The 16,393-nt window shown below is 49.0% G+C and overlaps 1 protein-coding gene across 1 annotated transcript; it reads right to left on the minus strand.

Annotated features, from left to right (window-relative positions):
• Nucleotides 1-10,743: 10,743 nt before the first annotated feature.
• On the minus strand, nucleotides 10,744-15,329 carry LOC144249852 (uncharacterized). The gene is made up of 6 exons (XM_077792049.1): nucleotides 15,193-15,329; nucleotides 13,500-13,708; nucleotides 12,910-13,025; nucleotides 12,513-12,656; nucleotides 11,315-11,429; nucleotides 10,744-11,120 (listed from the first exon to the last, which is right to left on the minus strand). The coding sequence occupies exons 1-6, from the start codon at nucleotides 15,252-15,254 to the stop codon at nucleotides 10,960-10,962; spliced, it is 807 nt and encodes a 268-aa protein (XP_077648175.1). The 5' UTR covers nucleotides 15,255-15,329; the 3' UTR covers nucleotides 10,744-10,959.
• Nucleotides 15,330-16,393: the final 1,064 nt, after the last annotated feature.

The raw sequence follows: 16,393 nt of genomic DNA on the forward strand, positions 1-16,393 counted from the left end.
TCAGGACTGTTAACTGGGGTGATGCTGGAACACAGTGATGAGTGAACACATGGGAGGTGGTTGGACCCACCTTGCCTCTGAGTGGTTTCCTTTCAGGACAGGAATGTAGGGATGGGAGCCCCTGGCGCGGGATGCCTTGCACAAGGCGTGACCACGGGCTCTTTCCTGGCAAAAATGGCTCCACTCAGCATGGAGAGCACTGTCATTCCTGGTGGCTAACAACAGCCCTGGACCCCAGAAAGGAACCCACACTCAAGATTAACGTCTGAGTGTGCATGTCCTTGAGGAAATGAGGTCTCCTGATCCCAGGTGCAAAGGGGTAAGTCCTCTAACTCCAGGGGCCATGAAGGGACATCTGAGTTTCCCTCATCCTTCTTTCCCTCTCTGAACCCAGGGTGTCTTCACACTAACCACAGTTAGGACCCTGGCCTCATTCCCCAGTGAGGATCATTAGGCTCCATAAAGGACAGTCTCTAAGATGCTCAGTGGACCAACACCCTCTGCACAACCCATAACCCTATTCACCCAAGAGGCAAGAGGATTTCTATTCAGGAAAACCAGGAAAGGGAGAGCCTTTCTCAAGGACACAAGGACATTAGTGAGTGAGGGAGTGATTAATGGATGGAGAACTATTTCCAACACCAACTTCCAGGAGCATATATGGCCCTTTGGAGAATTCTGCAGTGTGTTGGTGATTAAGGAGAACGTGTGAATCCAGGGGTCACTAGGTCCTCTCAGCCATAAGGAGGGAAACTGCCATAAAGGAACTAGGACAAGGGTGCGAGGAATGCTCACTGGGGGGAGATCGGAAGGAAGGAAAGTGTACTCATTAGAAAAGTGTCGCCTGAAAATTCTTAAGCCAGCCAAAAGTCGTGCGAACTTGTGTGGGAAAAGAGTCTTTGCACAGTGATGAAGCTAAGAGCTCACATGATGGAACACAGCATCAACTGGGACCAAATCCAATATCTGATATTCTTGTAGGAAGAGGAGAGTCTGGACCCAGAGACCAGGGAGACTTGGGGATACCAGCTATGTGAGGTTGGAGCCAGGGCGGGATGCCCATATGGGAACCACAGATCGTGGGCAGCAATAGGAGAGTGGGCAAGGGCTGGGAGAGTTGGGGGGACAGTCCCCTAGGAACCTGTGAGGTGTTTTGGCAGTGAGACCGCCCAACACCTTGTGTGTTGAGCCCCTGGAGCTTGAGGGAAGGCCCTTCCTCTGTTGTTGGCCACCCAGTTGACAGAGTTTGGTTGTAGCAGGCCTAGGACCCAGCCGAAGGTCTGAGCATGTTGGCCATGCAGGGTGGATCTGGACCGCAGACACACTCTGATGACTGTAGGGTTTCAGCCATGCATCAACACAAGCACCAAGTCAGGCCAGGTGGGGAAAGGGCTAGGAACACACTCTGGGGGCTGGTGCCTATATTACTGGGAGCACTTCTGACCCCAATTCCCTGATCTGCTGCCAACACAAGCTACAGAGGAGGGTGGAGGGACACAGAGCATGGATCTTCCCCACTCAGTGGGCCCAGGCATGTACCATGGCCAGCAGCCTCGTGCCTTGCCCGGTGAGTCCTGAAGCGGCCCCCTCTTCCCATCCTGAGAGCTCTTCCCTTCCTCATGTGCTACTACCTTCCCACTGTCTCTGGAAATATCTACTTGCTGTGGTCCTCAGGCAGTTTATGATTTATGTTAAAAAAAAAAAAAACAGGTCTTGGTGCTCAAAAATATTTGATTTGCCCATCCTCATCCCCCAACCCCAATATTTTCATTATTTCCTCAACATATGAAATTTTACTAGCAAAAAGTTAATTTTGAATTATACAAAGTTGATTCAAATAACATTGGTATACATAATCAATCACTGTACTTTCAATGTTTGTTCTCCTTTCCTGTTAGAAACTGCTCGGAAAAAAGAGAACAGAGGGGGCTGGGGATGTGGCTCAAGTGGTAACATGTTCGACTGGCATGCGCGAGTCAGTGGGTTCGATCCTCAGCACCATATAAAATAAAATAAAATAAAGATATGTCCACTGAAAACTGAAAAAAAAAAAAAAAACAAAGAGAACAGAGGACAGACTCATGGAAGTACTTGAACTGATAAGAAGCTCCCACTCAAGCTCAGCATTCAGTCCTGGACAGGGTAAGACCAGGCCACTTTGACATATGTTCCAAAGAGTCTACCAGACAGAATCCTCTGACTGATCCCTGACTGAGCCATAGGAACTGGCTAGAAAAGCCTTCACATCCTCAATACATTCTTCACTTCAGAATACTGGACAAGCATTGATATCCATCTCTCGTTACCTTGCTCCCCAGCCAACCATTCTTCAACAAATTCAAAGGAGCAACTCATGCAAGCACACAGAAAGGGATGTTCACTACACACATCCATGTGTGAAAAAGACAACTGGTATTTCTTGTTTGGGCTATTTCAAATGAAATCCCTTCTGCATGACCTCCACAAACCAAAGGAAAATATTTGTGAAATTCCCACGTAGAAGACAAGATACACTTGCCAAGGAGGCAGTGCCAAGAATTTTGACACTCCAAATGTAGAGTGTGTGTTTAGGAGGCAGTCACAGTTTCCATGAGAGAGTCCCATGAAATCAATTAGGAAGATCCATGCTCTAGCCCTACCATGCAAGTGATGTGACTTGAAAGAGTCACTTAGTCTTAGTAACCATCATCACTAACAACTAAGTCAATGAATAAAGGTCCTCAGGTGTCAAGCTACAAAATGTGGGATGAGCATGGATGAGGATGGGTGGGAGAAGTCTCCAACTCTAACACAATTAGGGAAGGCTGTGCCTGTCCTCAAGTGGCTGGGGGGGCTTGGGATCCTGCCACAGAGGGGGATTCCAAACCTCACATCCCCTGACCCAGGCCAGAAGACCAGGTAGAGTCCAAGGACCCTGGGGTGGCCCAATGGCAATAAAGGTCAAAAGGAACTAGGGATCTGCCTGGTCCCTCAATCCCCTACTCTGAGCAGGGCTGCATGACGAGGCCAGAGGCCATCCACAGCAATCTGCCTTTACAGGAAAACAGGGACTGCAGGCTGCCTCTGGCTCACTGAATCAGGGTGGTGTTTTCATAAAGCAAGACCACTTCCTCACATTTGACCAGCAGCTCATGTGTTGACAGCACAATGACTGACTTGACTCAGGCCCTGATGAATGAAATAGAAAATTCATAGCAAACCCATCTTTAGCTCTTCCACATCATCAGGGGCTCTGATTCAATTCCGTCCAGAAAGGTGTCTGAAATGATTTCTAAACATGCTGGGGACTCACCTCTGTGTGGAACTTTTCAGGAAAAAGGGGATCAAGTCTCATGAAGCAACTCTTCTCTCTTCTAGCCCATGGGCAATGCAAGGAACCTGCATGATACCAGAGGCTCACTTCTCTCTTCTCATGTCTTCTGGAAAGGATTCGTTAATGCTTCCTGCAAGGTGAAGCAGAAGCCTGCATTCCCAGCTGCACAGAAGTGTTTTAGGGCAGTGTCTCCCTTAAAACCCAAAAATAAAAAAACAGGTCATTCAACAGGCACATGGATTAGAGTACATGTTCAATGATCCCTCCTCCCTGGAGCCTTCCACATGCCCATCTTCCACATTCACAGAGCAATGCTTGGCCATTCTCAAGACCAGGAGACCATGATGCTCATCACCAGGAAGTCAATAAGGAACATGAAGAGAGCAGCATGGATTGCAGAAGGTGGCACATCAAGGATCTTCAGCTCTGCTGCTAGAACACAAGAGCTTAACTTCAGTATTGACTTTTTGCCAACTACCAAGTATGATAGCAGTGTCAAGCCCAATATGCAGATATGCAAGTAGTAGGTGACACCCCGCATCCATTCACAAAAGTGGGCAACATCTGCATCAGAACAAGGAAGTATCTTACCCTTACTCATAAAAATCATCAGAAACAAAATAAAATGGATGCAAGACTTCTCATTTCACTATTAGGTAGCTGTTGGAATTCCCTATTAAATAATACCTCCTCCAAAATAAAAAGTATCTCAGACATGTGTCAACTATTCAATGGATGACATTTTAAAAACTATGGACTTTACTTAATATTTATGTATGCTATATCCCTGCCTAAGGCTCTATGAGAAAGGAGCACATAGAATTGGATCTTTGAAAATCTCACATTTGCTGATAAATATTACTGCTGATCTCAGGCATGGCGAAGTGAAAAGTGGGACTTTGGATATTCCAAGAATGCTATGTTGTGGGATTGGTGTCCCTGATTCATACATAGCATATGGTTTCTATGAAATCCAGTGAGGGAGCAGGAGTAACGAAGCTGATTGCACAGATGACCTCAGGGAATACTGACAGATAGGCCAAATGAAAAATATGTTCCAGCTAACCATTGGTATTTGGGCTTCTGATCCCAGTCCTGTTTTTAAAAAAGGTGCAGACAGGCAGTGTTCATTAAAAACTGTCTACCATGTAAAAGTGGGTAATTTAAATGGCATCTAGTTACACATCTGATAGAATGGTCTGGCAACATATGAATTTCATTCTAACAACAACAACAACAACAAAACATAGAAAATGAGACATAAAGATAAAACCTTGTCTTCACCCGGATGCCTAAAAATAGGTTTTATTTGGCTCATGCAAATAAATATCTTTCAATAGAATTTCTGATTTCCGAATGAATCCATTCAACTTCATACTGCACAGATCACAAGGTTTTCTTTACAGAATATTCTCTTCTTCTTCTTAAAGCCTCACATAGAAAATGTCTCACAGGACATAGGAGGGGAATGACCCAAAGGATGAGTGAACGGCTGGAACCGTTCTCAAATGTGCCCATGTAGCCTAAAGTTTGAAGGCATCTAATTGTACTCTAAAACAATTATGAACCTATTTGATCCATTATTAATAAATATCACCACTTTACCACTTGAACCAAATCACAGAAAATTGGAAACAGATGATCATTTGCTTTGATACCTTTACTTCTGTTTCATTACTCAGAGTCGATCAACTCTATACTTCAAGTGACACAGATTTGTTACAGAATGCCTAAGATCCTAAGGATCTATTTTAGCTCAGCCCATGGTATTGCTTCATTATTTTATTATTTTGTAAGTAATAAAATATAACTTCATGTTGGATGATATATTCAAGCCATGAATATATCATCCAACATTGTTCTTCCCAAAATATTAGCCCAATTTCTGCGCGTGCTCACTTACTGTTTAGGAATTTTACTAATTGTTTGAAGGTTCTAGAGGACCTGTTAGACTCCTAATGGACAAACCATACAACATACTCCAGAGAACGGACGAGTGCCATAAGAAGAAAATAAGGTCAGCCTACAGCAATGGGCAGCTGCCTGCCCTCGGCTGGGAGGAGCCCTGGCCATGGCACCAGGGCTGCTGGGCAGCAGAAGCCTCCACAGCCCTGCAGGGAGCCTGGAGCACAGCTCTGCCTAACCATGCTCAGCCCTGGACAGATGCACATGAGTTCCCATCACAGGCTCGAGTGTGACAGTCCCAGGTGCATGCCTGTCATGCCAGCCACCAGGGAGGCTGAGGCAAGAGGAACGTTTGAGGTCAGCCTTGGCAACTTAGACCCCGAGGCAAAGGGGAAATACTTTTACAGGGGTCTCTGAGGGTGTAGCTCAGGTAGGTCACTTGCCTCACAGGCTCAAGGCCCTGGGTTCAATCCCCAGAACCCACGTACACACAAAAAGTGAACTTGGAATATTGTTTAAAATGATGGATCAGGTACACACAAGGACTTCAATATGACCTCTCAGAGGAGCTCAATTTGAGATCAGACTGAACAAAAGACCACCTGGACCATTGACTCAGTGTCTGAAACCCTCTGTGAGCATGGGAAGCACTGCTGGCAAGACACCAGAGGGCCAAAGCACTTGTGCCCCCTGCAGGGGTGTCTCTTGTCTACCGCCAAAGACTGTTCCCCTCCTGGGGCAGCTGAGAGCAAGCTGGGCCTTGGAGCAAGGACTAGTGCTTTAGATATAGACTATGCAAGCAAGGGGCAATGTCTTTAATAAAACTAAAATTAAAAAGTCACATTGAAAAAATTTTAAAAAGAAGAAAATAAGGTCAAGTAGAGGAAGCCCATTTTCACAGGAAAAAATCCCCCAGTGAAAAGCATCAGAATAGATACCAAGAAAAATACCAACAAAAACAGTGTGCTCCCACTATGTATCTACTCAACATGCAAAAGTTAGAAAGCTAGATAATACAATCCTGGCCACAGGTAGAGCTATGCAGAAGAGCCACCTGGCAGTGCTTAGTCAAAGAAGTAAACATGCACACTTTGACCTAGAAATTCCACCTGTGTGTAAACCAGGCGGTGCTTAAGCAGTTTCACAAGGGGACATGCACAGGGAAATTTATCCTCAGGTTCTTATAGAGTTGTCTGTGCTTACAGGGAGTTGATGGTTGTCAAGATGCCCACAGCTGCGAAAGTCAAAAGCTAAAAAAATAATAGATGCCAACCTGGATATATTAATAATCCCGTATCTATGATCACCTTCATAAGGTAGCTTCCCAACTTCTGTGTGGAAGTGTGTTTCTCCTTGGCCCTTACACTGTTGTGGAGACCACTAGGAGTTCAGCTTTGTGCAGGATCATCTGACCTGGACTTTTTGCAAGACCTGTACAGCCCTCACACATGCTCAGATGCTACAGGACTTTTCAGACCAGTCCAGACAACAGTAGGCATCCATTCATTGTCTGCACTCTACAGATTCCTAGATGCATGACATTCATTACCATCAAATGCAGAATTTTCATCAAAAACTAATATATATATATCATTCCAATCTGAATCAAGAAAATTGGAAATATCCCCAAATCCAAAGAGTGGATCCCCATTGTGATGCTACAAGTTGAAAATTCCACAGCTGACCTCATGGGATGGTTCACAGTCAAAAGACAGCTGCATGAAAAATATTACATGACCTTCCTGCTATGTGAAAAGTGGCATGTGAAGTACACATGCATGTCTTCCTCAGACATGGGTTCATTTGCAAGGCACCTTGTGCAATTGAAAATACTCCAAAAGGGGAGAAATCAGAACCATGTCTCCAAAGTATTTCAGCAGAGACCAACTCCATCTGTCTATCTATCTCTCAGTGAGTGTGTGTGCTCTTGTGTGTGTTTGTGTGTCTTTGTTTGTGTTTGTACCATCATAGCTGATACTTCATTGCCCCCATTGGAAAACTGACTCAGATAATGCCATCTGCCAAACTCCTAAAAACCAAAGTTCTTGCTGATAGAATGAAACATTCCTTCCTGTTGGTTTGGATGTGTCCTTTAGGAATCACTGCTACATTTAGTATACTCAAATCATCACAGTAGATCAGGTAACAAAAACATATATATTTTAAAATAATAATATATTAATGGAAACAACAAATACAGGATAGAGTAACAACTGTGTTACTAAACAAGGTCAAGGACAATGGCAAACTATAGATTCAAACTTTGAAGAAAATAGTAATCAATGTAAATATTCCTGGGCTGCCTCAGCCCCGCCCAGGCACACAGCAGCAGAATGGTTTTGCAAGCATCCTCAGGAGGGCTGGAGCCTTCTTTCCAGGACGAGAGGGAGGTTGAGGCTCGATCCACCCATCATTCTTTTGGGAGAGGCTCCTTTTCCTCAGCACAAAGTTGGATTTTTTGTGAGGATTCTTGGCATAAAATACGTTGGCCTCTGCTGGAATCCTCAGCTCTGGGGAGAGAGGGGTGTACAAAAAGAAGGTGGCACTCAGGAGGTGCTCCCTAGGACACGCCAACATCTGAGAGCCTGTGCCAGAAAAGGCCAGAGCCACACACCTGAGAGCTCTCCAATTCAGCACCAATACCAACAAAGACAGCCTCCACAGTCCTCCCTGAGGAAGAACTAGGCAGAGCACTTCAACAGACCTAATGTCTGTTCCTACCAAAGGCTTTGGACTCCAGAATATCTCAGGTCCTCTTGCATCTGCCAAAGCACACCACTAGGGTTTGCATCTGAAATCTCCCACAAAAGGCTCCTGTGCCGAAGATTCAGTCCCCACATGAGCCATCTTCATAGGTGGGTTTGGAGGGAAGCATTGGATGGTGAGTGCTCTGATGTCAACATGAAATTCTCATTCAAGATGAATACACTACTGGGGGGTGGGAGGGACTGGAAGAAAGGTTGAGCATGGTTGGAGGAAGACCTAAACAGGGTTGTGCCCTGGGCAACAGTACCTTGTTCCTGTTGGCTCCACTGAATCCTCATTCTCCAAGTAGAGGTCCTCCCTCTCCATCTTTCTCTCTCTCCCTCTCTGCCAGCCTCGTTCTCTCTCTCCCAGTCTATGCCTTTGTGGCAAGGGCTGAGGAGCTCTCCCTCCACTGCCACACACTAGAGCTTTATGGACAGCCTCAGTGCACAACCAAAGAGAAAGCTATGAAACCCAGAGAAAAGGCCTAGGATTCCTCCTCTGAGTTATTTTCCTCAAGTATGGCCACAGTGAGGACAGGCTGACCAGCACGGATACCACGTTAGAGCCATGCTTCTGCGTTGGTGGAGCCCGCCTCCATGTGAACCAGGCTTCTGAGAATGGAGGCCACATTCCAAATACTGCCCTACTGAGAACAATGGTTCCCAAGACCAGCAAAGGGACTGCTTCCCTCCAACATGGTGTATGGCCCAGTGGTGCCATGACCCCGAGTGGGGGAATACAACAGCCGCTTCTCCTTCCTCTGAACATGTGTTTCCTGTCGCCCTCCTCTAACCTAGAGCCTGTTCTCCATCCCTTCTGGGTTGGATGTGGAGATCTCTGCTATGAATTTCTTAGGCTACCAAGGCCCCAGACAGACTTCCTCTTCCATAGACTCTACTAACCTAACAGTAGGTTAAGATAGGAGACAAGTGATCCTAGAACTCATAGGGATGGTGGTCTTCAGGGTACATAGGCTGGGATAATGGCTGCTGTGGTGTTTGGCTCACAAAAACCAACCAACCAACCAACAAAAAAGCGCTGGCATTATTATCAGATGAGCTCTGTGGCTAAGTGCTCAGGAAGCCCTCATCTGACTTTAGTTAGGGATCACAACCTGGCTATTGTGATCACTCCTTGCCTAGTGGACTCAGGTGCGTAAGACCATGGAATTTATGCAAAAACAGATGATTCAGGCTGTCTCCCAGGCTGTGTTTTCTTCCCAATTTCATCCTGTTACTGCTTGCTAGAATCCTGGCAATGCTCTGCCCAGGCAGTGGTTTTTTTGGTCACACAGAAGGCTTTCAATAGTACTGCTTCAGTCCACAAAATGCCAGTTCCCTCTTTAGCCCATGCATTCCCATGCTCCTTTGAAACCACTCCTATCCCAGACCATGAAAACATACTGCTCCTGGAGAGAGGCTTTCCTCCTCACTCCTCAAAGATGTCAGCTTTGGATGCCTGTTCATGTCCAGGGGAGGGCACCTGGTGGGGAGCCGCAATATCCACTGGGGTATACTATTGGACCTCAAGACCTTCCACCAGCAGAAGTGCAGTTGGCTTTGTGCACGAACCCAACACACCTGTTGGAGTGTTCTTGGGGGTCAGAGACTACTCTTTGTTGCTAAGAGTTGACCTGAGTCCACATCCTGACCCTTGCTCTCTGCTATCTGATTGTCTCACTTACTCTGACGGCGAGAGATGATTTGGCCCAGCTCATAATCCTCTGGATTCTCCTCAGTAAGGAAGTGTAGGTCGAGGGCGCTGCGGATGACAACAGGAGCCCTATCCTGGCAGGTCACCTGGAGCAGCATGGGAGACAGGCCTTCAGGAAATGGGCCTTGAAGTGACTACTCAAGGACAGTGGGCAGGGGCATTCTGGAGGCACCTCCACTCTAAATACAAGTGCAACACCCATGACCCTACTACCTGAGGCTGACCTCCTGCTCATCGTGTGGGCTCTTCCCACAGGCTACTAGCCCAATCCTTGTACATAGGACTTCCTGGGCCTGCCATTGCTCTTTGTGGAGCTGCACTCCTCTCGGAGTGAAAGGACCCCACTACCTGCATACAGATGCAATCTCATCCCACAAGTTGGGAGGAATGGGACAATAGCCTCCAAGATCCCAGGTCTGCCCGAGGATGCAGGCGGCATTGGGAATGGCCTAGGCACAAAACCTAGAGGCTTTGGTCTGGATTGCCAGGGCCAAAAACAGACCCAGGAACATGACCACACACAGGAGTGCTGAAAGATAGCCACGAGAGCTCCTGGCCTCCAGAGGCTCAGTGCTGGCTGGGATGTAGGAGGGCACCTCATCCGGCAAGGGTGGTCATTGGGTTACCTGGACATTTAGTGTGCTTGCTCCACATCCATATCGACTCTGCAGAGAGACTCTCTCAGCTCCTTGTTCAAGGAACATGGAGAACCTCACACTGCTGTCCTCCTCCATAGACGTCAGCATCCCATACAAGGGAACCTGCAACCTAGTTCCTGTCCTATTCTCATCTGTCACCCATACCTGTCCCTGCCCTTCTGGACTGCATGCTGCCACCTGACACACAGACTCCCTCAGACATGGCAGTGGACAAGCTGCTGCACTCGCTCATCTCAGCTCCAGCCCTTCACACTGACCTCTCCCTTCTTGATTCCCATCTATCCTCCTGATCATCCAGAAGCTCCAAATTCAAGAGGGCATGAGTAGTCCATGGTATTGGACCAGTGTCTGCTCCCCACCCACGTGTAAGCACCACGGGACACCCCTGCTCCCAGGCTTACCAGAACACTCTTGGCCATCTCTGGACTTTGTGTTTCTAAGTGGACACGAATTAAGCAGGTGTCTCCCACCTGCTTGTGGGAAAGCGGCCTGGAGGACTTGCAGGTTGATTCTGAGAACTGTGGGGGATGGAACATCAGCAAACCCAGAAACAGAAAGCCACCCCAGACTGTCAGTTGGCTCTATGGGCTTCCAGCAAATATGTCCAGGTGCTGAGGCTTCTTATTTCCTCAGGTCGGAGTGGAATGGCAGCACATGCACAGCTTGAATAAGGTAGGTGTTTACCTCCTTTCCCTTGACCTGGGGGCGTTTCCTCACGATGAAATATTGTACTCCCAGATTCATGGACAGACACACGAGTGAGTGGTCAGAGACCTTGATTTCTGCAGAGCGAAGTGGAGAGAATTGTCAGGTGGCACTCAAGGATTATACCACAAAACACCCACAACCCCTGAGAGTCTCCGCCAGGCCCATCACACTTTGGTATTTTGGGGCCAAGGCCCACTTTCTCTTGGCTGTCAGTTATCCTGAGCCCACTGTGGATCATGTCTCCCCACTGTCTGATTGTCCTACTTACTCTCATCCTCAGACATCATATACAGCAGCTCAAAGTTGTCCACATCCTCATGCTGCAACAAATTTTGGTCCAAGGCCCTGCGGATGAGGCTTGTCACCGTCTCCTGAAAGGTCACCTGGATCAGGGTGGGACAAATGTCATCAGAGAATGGCTTTTAGAAGAGCTACCCAGAAGACTGTGGTCAAACATTCAGGAGAAATCTCAGCTACACATACAAGGGCACAATCTTGTTATCCTGCTACCTGAGTGTGTCCTCCATATACCACCTGGGTTCTTGCAATGTGCTACTAGAACAATCCTGGTACAAATATCTGCCTGTACCTGCCATCTCCCCTCCCCCTGGGGAGCCACATTCCACTCATGTCAAAGGACCAAACTGCCTATGCACAGACACACTCTCATCTCACTGAGATGAGAGCAATGGGCCAGGGATCTGCGCACCAAGTGTGATCTGGGATGCAGGCTGCCTTTGTGGGTGGAAGAGGCAGATGCACTGAAAATTTGGGTCCTGACTGCCACGACACAAAACAGACTCAGATACAAGAGTGTGCACTTGAGTGCTTCATGATAGCTTTGAGAGGCCCTGGCCTCTGGAAGCTCGGTGCGGGTCTGGTTGTAATGATGTACTTGACTCAGCACTGGCAGTCACTGAACATGTCTCCTCTGCAGCTGGACACCTGCAGCATTAGCGTGTCTACTGCACATCCATAGAAATTCTGCCAAGAACCCCTTTAGCTCCGTATTTACATACATGCAAAGCCTAACATTCCGAAGCTTTGGCATGACCCCCCAGGTGATCCCGACCCCAAATTCATACACCTAGTCATGCTAAGGAGGTTCTCTTCCCTGCCACCAGGAACACATCCCCTCCTACACATGTGACAAGTCACTGCCACCTCCTCTGCTCCAACTTCACTCATTGAGAATACCAAGTTCTAGGCACTGCAGCCTGCACCCTGGACATATCTCTGCCTTCATCTGTCCACAGCACTTCCGTCTGCACTTCTGGCCTGCAAACCCCACAATACACAGGCCCACTCACCACTGAAGCTGGGCATGCTGATGCTCTCCCTCCTCAGGTCAAGCCCTTAAGACGGACCTGTCTCTTCTTTATTTCCCACCATAGCCCTGGGGTTGGCTGTGTCTCCTGCCTTCCACTGTGTGGACACCCAGGAGGCAGCCCTGCTGTCGGGCTTACCGGGATGCGCTTTGTCTCCCTCAGGCTCTGTCCCTCTAGGAGGACGTGAACAACGCGGCTGTCTTCCACCTGCTCGCTGGAGTGAAGCAGTGAGGAGCTGCTACTGGTGACTTTTCTCATGCAGCACTCATTGCTTTGGGTGGCCTGGGGCAATGATCCTGCAGCCACCGCAGAGCTGCTGCTCACAGCTGCTGGGGTCCTGGATGCCACTGCCACAGAAGGTTCCAAGAACTGTGGGGGATGACAACATCAGCAAAGCCCAGCAACTGCACCCCACCCAGCCTGGCAGTTGGCTCTGTGGGCATTCTACAACACCCATCCAGAACCTGAGGTTCTTGTCCCCTTGGAGGATATGGAGTGGCACCAGGAGTAAAGACTGAAGAAGGTGGCTGTTTACCTCCTTTGGTTTGACCTTCAACGACTTGCTGGCATCTGTTTCTCGAAGAAGAAAGTCATAATGCACTCCTCCAATCAGGCCGTGATAGACTTTCGCATCAGCAGGGACCCTCAGCTCTGGAAAGGCAGGGGCAGAGGCGTGGTAGGTGACACTCAAGGAATACACTACCCAACATCCCCCACAACTGAGAGCCTCTGCCAGCTCAGGTCTCACACACAGACCTGAGAGCCCCCGAATCCAGCTTCTGTTCCACCAAAGACTCCCCACTGATTAATCCCTGAGGACCCTCTATGCACAGGAGGTCCACTACAGGAACACCTTTCAAGGAAATAGCCCCTTGTACCCCAGTACCTCTTAGTTCACGTTGGACCCATCAAAGAGAAACAGCTAGACTTTGTATCTGGATTGGTCCCCAAAGACTCATGTGTTGAAGGTTTTCTCCCCACTGCAGCAATGATCACAGGTGGGTTTGGGGAAAAGCACTTGATGGTGGGTGCCTCCACCTTGACAGTGGACTCATCTACTCATACAGGGCTACACTAATTGGAGGGGTATGGTTTGGAGGTGTGTTGAGGTACTTAGGTACTCACCCCGGTCCGCCTGGCTCTCAGGCTCTGCCTGGCTTGATCTGCCATCTTCAACCTGGGCCAGCAGGTGGTGTGCTTGGTGCTCCAGGTTAAAGCCACTCAGGAGGAGCCACATGTACGGCAGCAGCTGCTGCAGACTCAGAGAGCCTGGAGGCTGATGGGAAGCCTCGGAGTAGAAGTTCACCCAGGTCCCCAGGAAGGAAGATGAGGCACTGTGGGGAGGCAGGTGTGGAGTCAGCAAAACCCTGGCCTTGCCTTCGCCACGGCCTCCAGAGCAAACCTCTGACCCTACCCTCCTGAACCGTCCCTGGTTCTGAACACACCAGTCCACCTCAGGCAAGACACAGTGGCTGTACAGGCAGGGTCAGGACAGGTCGCTACAGGCAAAGAACCTTCAACGAAGGAGCGCTAGATCCATGGTTTGACCAGCTCTCCCCTCCTCTGGGCAGGCCTGACACTCTTCTTCCTCTTGGCTACATGCTCTCCAACCTGGAATGCACCTTCTGGGAGTGTCTGTCCTCCTGCCCACTCTTCTCGGGGCTCAAGAGACACCTCCTCCCCTGGCGTGGGCTGCAATGCTACCTCATTCTCTGTGAGCTCTCACTGAGTTCCCCTGAGTAGCGGTGGACCTCTCTTTTCCCATGAGTGCAGACCACATCTCTGTGGCCCTGGGGGAGGACAGGGAGGTGTGGTGTGGGGGGATCCATTATCCCAGGGCCTTCCCCAGAGGACCCTGACTCCACCTACAACTCCCCGCCTTACCCCTCCTACTGTTGAAGCCCCACACCTTACACTGCAGGCAGAAAACTGAATTGGGGAGAGCAGTCTTTCCTCAGCCTTCCCAAGTCAAATCACCTTGCAGGTCCCTATTCTGGAAACAGGAGCCCACCCTCTTGACCCCAAGCCCATTCCATGTTGAAGTTGGTCCAAGGGTCCACCATAGTCACTGAAGAGGACAACGTGCAGTTATGCCTCATGGAGTCAGGGATGCAGTCACATGGAGGATATGTACTCATGGCACCTGCGGTTCAGGCTGACCCCATGAAAAGGGACACAATGGCAATCATTTGCACCCCATTTTTCACTGAATTATGAAACGTGACTGGAAACGTGTCTTCACACAGTGGGTGCTTTCTCCATGTTCACCAGTGAATGAGCCCAAACTGCTGATTCCCACATATCTCTGGGTGTGGGAGCTGCCATGTCCAAAGCCCCTGTCCAGCTATGTCCCAGCTAGGACGCTCTGTCCCACTATGGAAACTAACATGTCTTTATTAACCCAAAAGTGCTTTTCCCAAGGCCCGAGTTTTGAGACGCCTCTGGCACAGATCTACGTTCTTCACAAAGCCAACATCACACCAGAAAGACCACCTGGCCTCACTGAGTCCACCTGGGAATGAGCTCAGTGCACACCATTGAGCTGTGGTGCCCAGTGTGTGGGGACTGCTCCATGGACCTCTGTGGATCAGCTGGAGTCAGGATGGTTTCTCTGCCTGAGAGGGGAAGTTCACTGCCCTTGCAAGGCTGTGGCAGGCACCTCCAGGACTCGTACCATTCGGGGCTGACATTCCACTATGAGTGTGGTCCTCTATCTCATTAGGTATCACAAACCTTTGGGTCCCTGAGAGGCACATGGCAGCCCCAAGACAGAGGCATGAGGGGGCTACACACTTGGGCTTGGTGGTCTGGTGCTTACCTTGGGAACAAGAGATCCAGCACCTGCTGGGTGGGGATGAAATCCCAGGAGATTAACCCCATGTTGCTGCTGAACTGTAGGTTCCTCCCACAAATGACAGGCAGGAGCTCATTCCTAAGCTGGTCCTGCCTGTAAGGTTCAAGGCTCTGAACCCTGAAGGGCTCCTCCGTGTTCTGATCATTTTCACCCTGGGTTGGGACCAAGAATGGTGGGTTCAAAATGGAAATGGTGACAAACAGAAAAATGACTTGTGCCAATACACTAGAGTCAAAGCACGATGGGACAGTTCCCATCAGTACAAACACACACACACACACACACACACACACACACACACACAGAGTCAGAATAGGAGTCCTGGGCCATTCATCAGGGATCAGACTAGAGGGCCTGCTGGGCTCACCTGCCCTGTGCTACTCACTGTTACTCTTGAGCTCCTCTGCGACAATCGCCAGAGGCTCTGGCGTCTAAGATGAAGCCTCACCCAGTGTATCCACAAAAGGGCTAGTTGGCCCCCCTGAGATTCCTGGGAGCCTGAGGCTCGGCATTGTCTGCAACCACAGGAGAACATCCTTCTCCCTCCAGTGGCTCCAACCAAGTGAGCTCGGATGGCTTGGTCAGTGAAGTGGGTGCCTGGATACCAGGGTTCCATGTTCTGTTGGATCCATTGTCAAGGCAATGATGTCATTTCCTGTGCCCATACCTGAGCCTCTTTTCACATAAGACCACTTTCAAAAGCCCTATGGGCTGCTGATTTCTCCTCCATGCCTACCCATCTCAGGTGCGCAGGTGTTCACCAACAACTACCCAAACATCCCCACCAGCATCTGCCCTGCTTGGTGCCACTAGAGTTCCAGCTTGGAGCCTTCAAAAATGCATTCACAACCAGTCCTTCCCTCTCAGCAGCTTTTGGACCCTGGTCCCATCATTGTGCAACTCATGGTGTGCCCAGTCTTTTCTGGAAAGTAGGGTAGCATCTAATCTCTAGGGTTTATTGTGTCTATTGGCCCCTAACACCCTCTATTCTCTCTGAAACCAGAGATGGGACTCACAGGTGGCTAAAGCACAAATGTACAGATGGGACAATCACAAGAAGGGGAGAGACAAAGAATGCACCCTAACTCAATCAGGCCTGTGTCCCACACAGGGACATGGCCAATGTCCGTCCCATCGTGGCTGCAGTTCCCTCTCTACACCATGG

This window comes from Urocitellus parryii, chromosome 12, assembly GCF_045843805.1.
Source record: "Urocitellus parryii isolate mUroPar1 chromosome 12, mUroPar1.hap1, whole genome shotgun sequence".
In the NCBI taxonomy this organism is placed as follows: domain Eukaryota; kingdom Metazoa; phylum Chordata; class Mammalia; order Rodentia; family Sciuridae; genus Urocitellus; species Urocitellus parryii.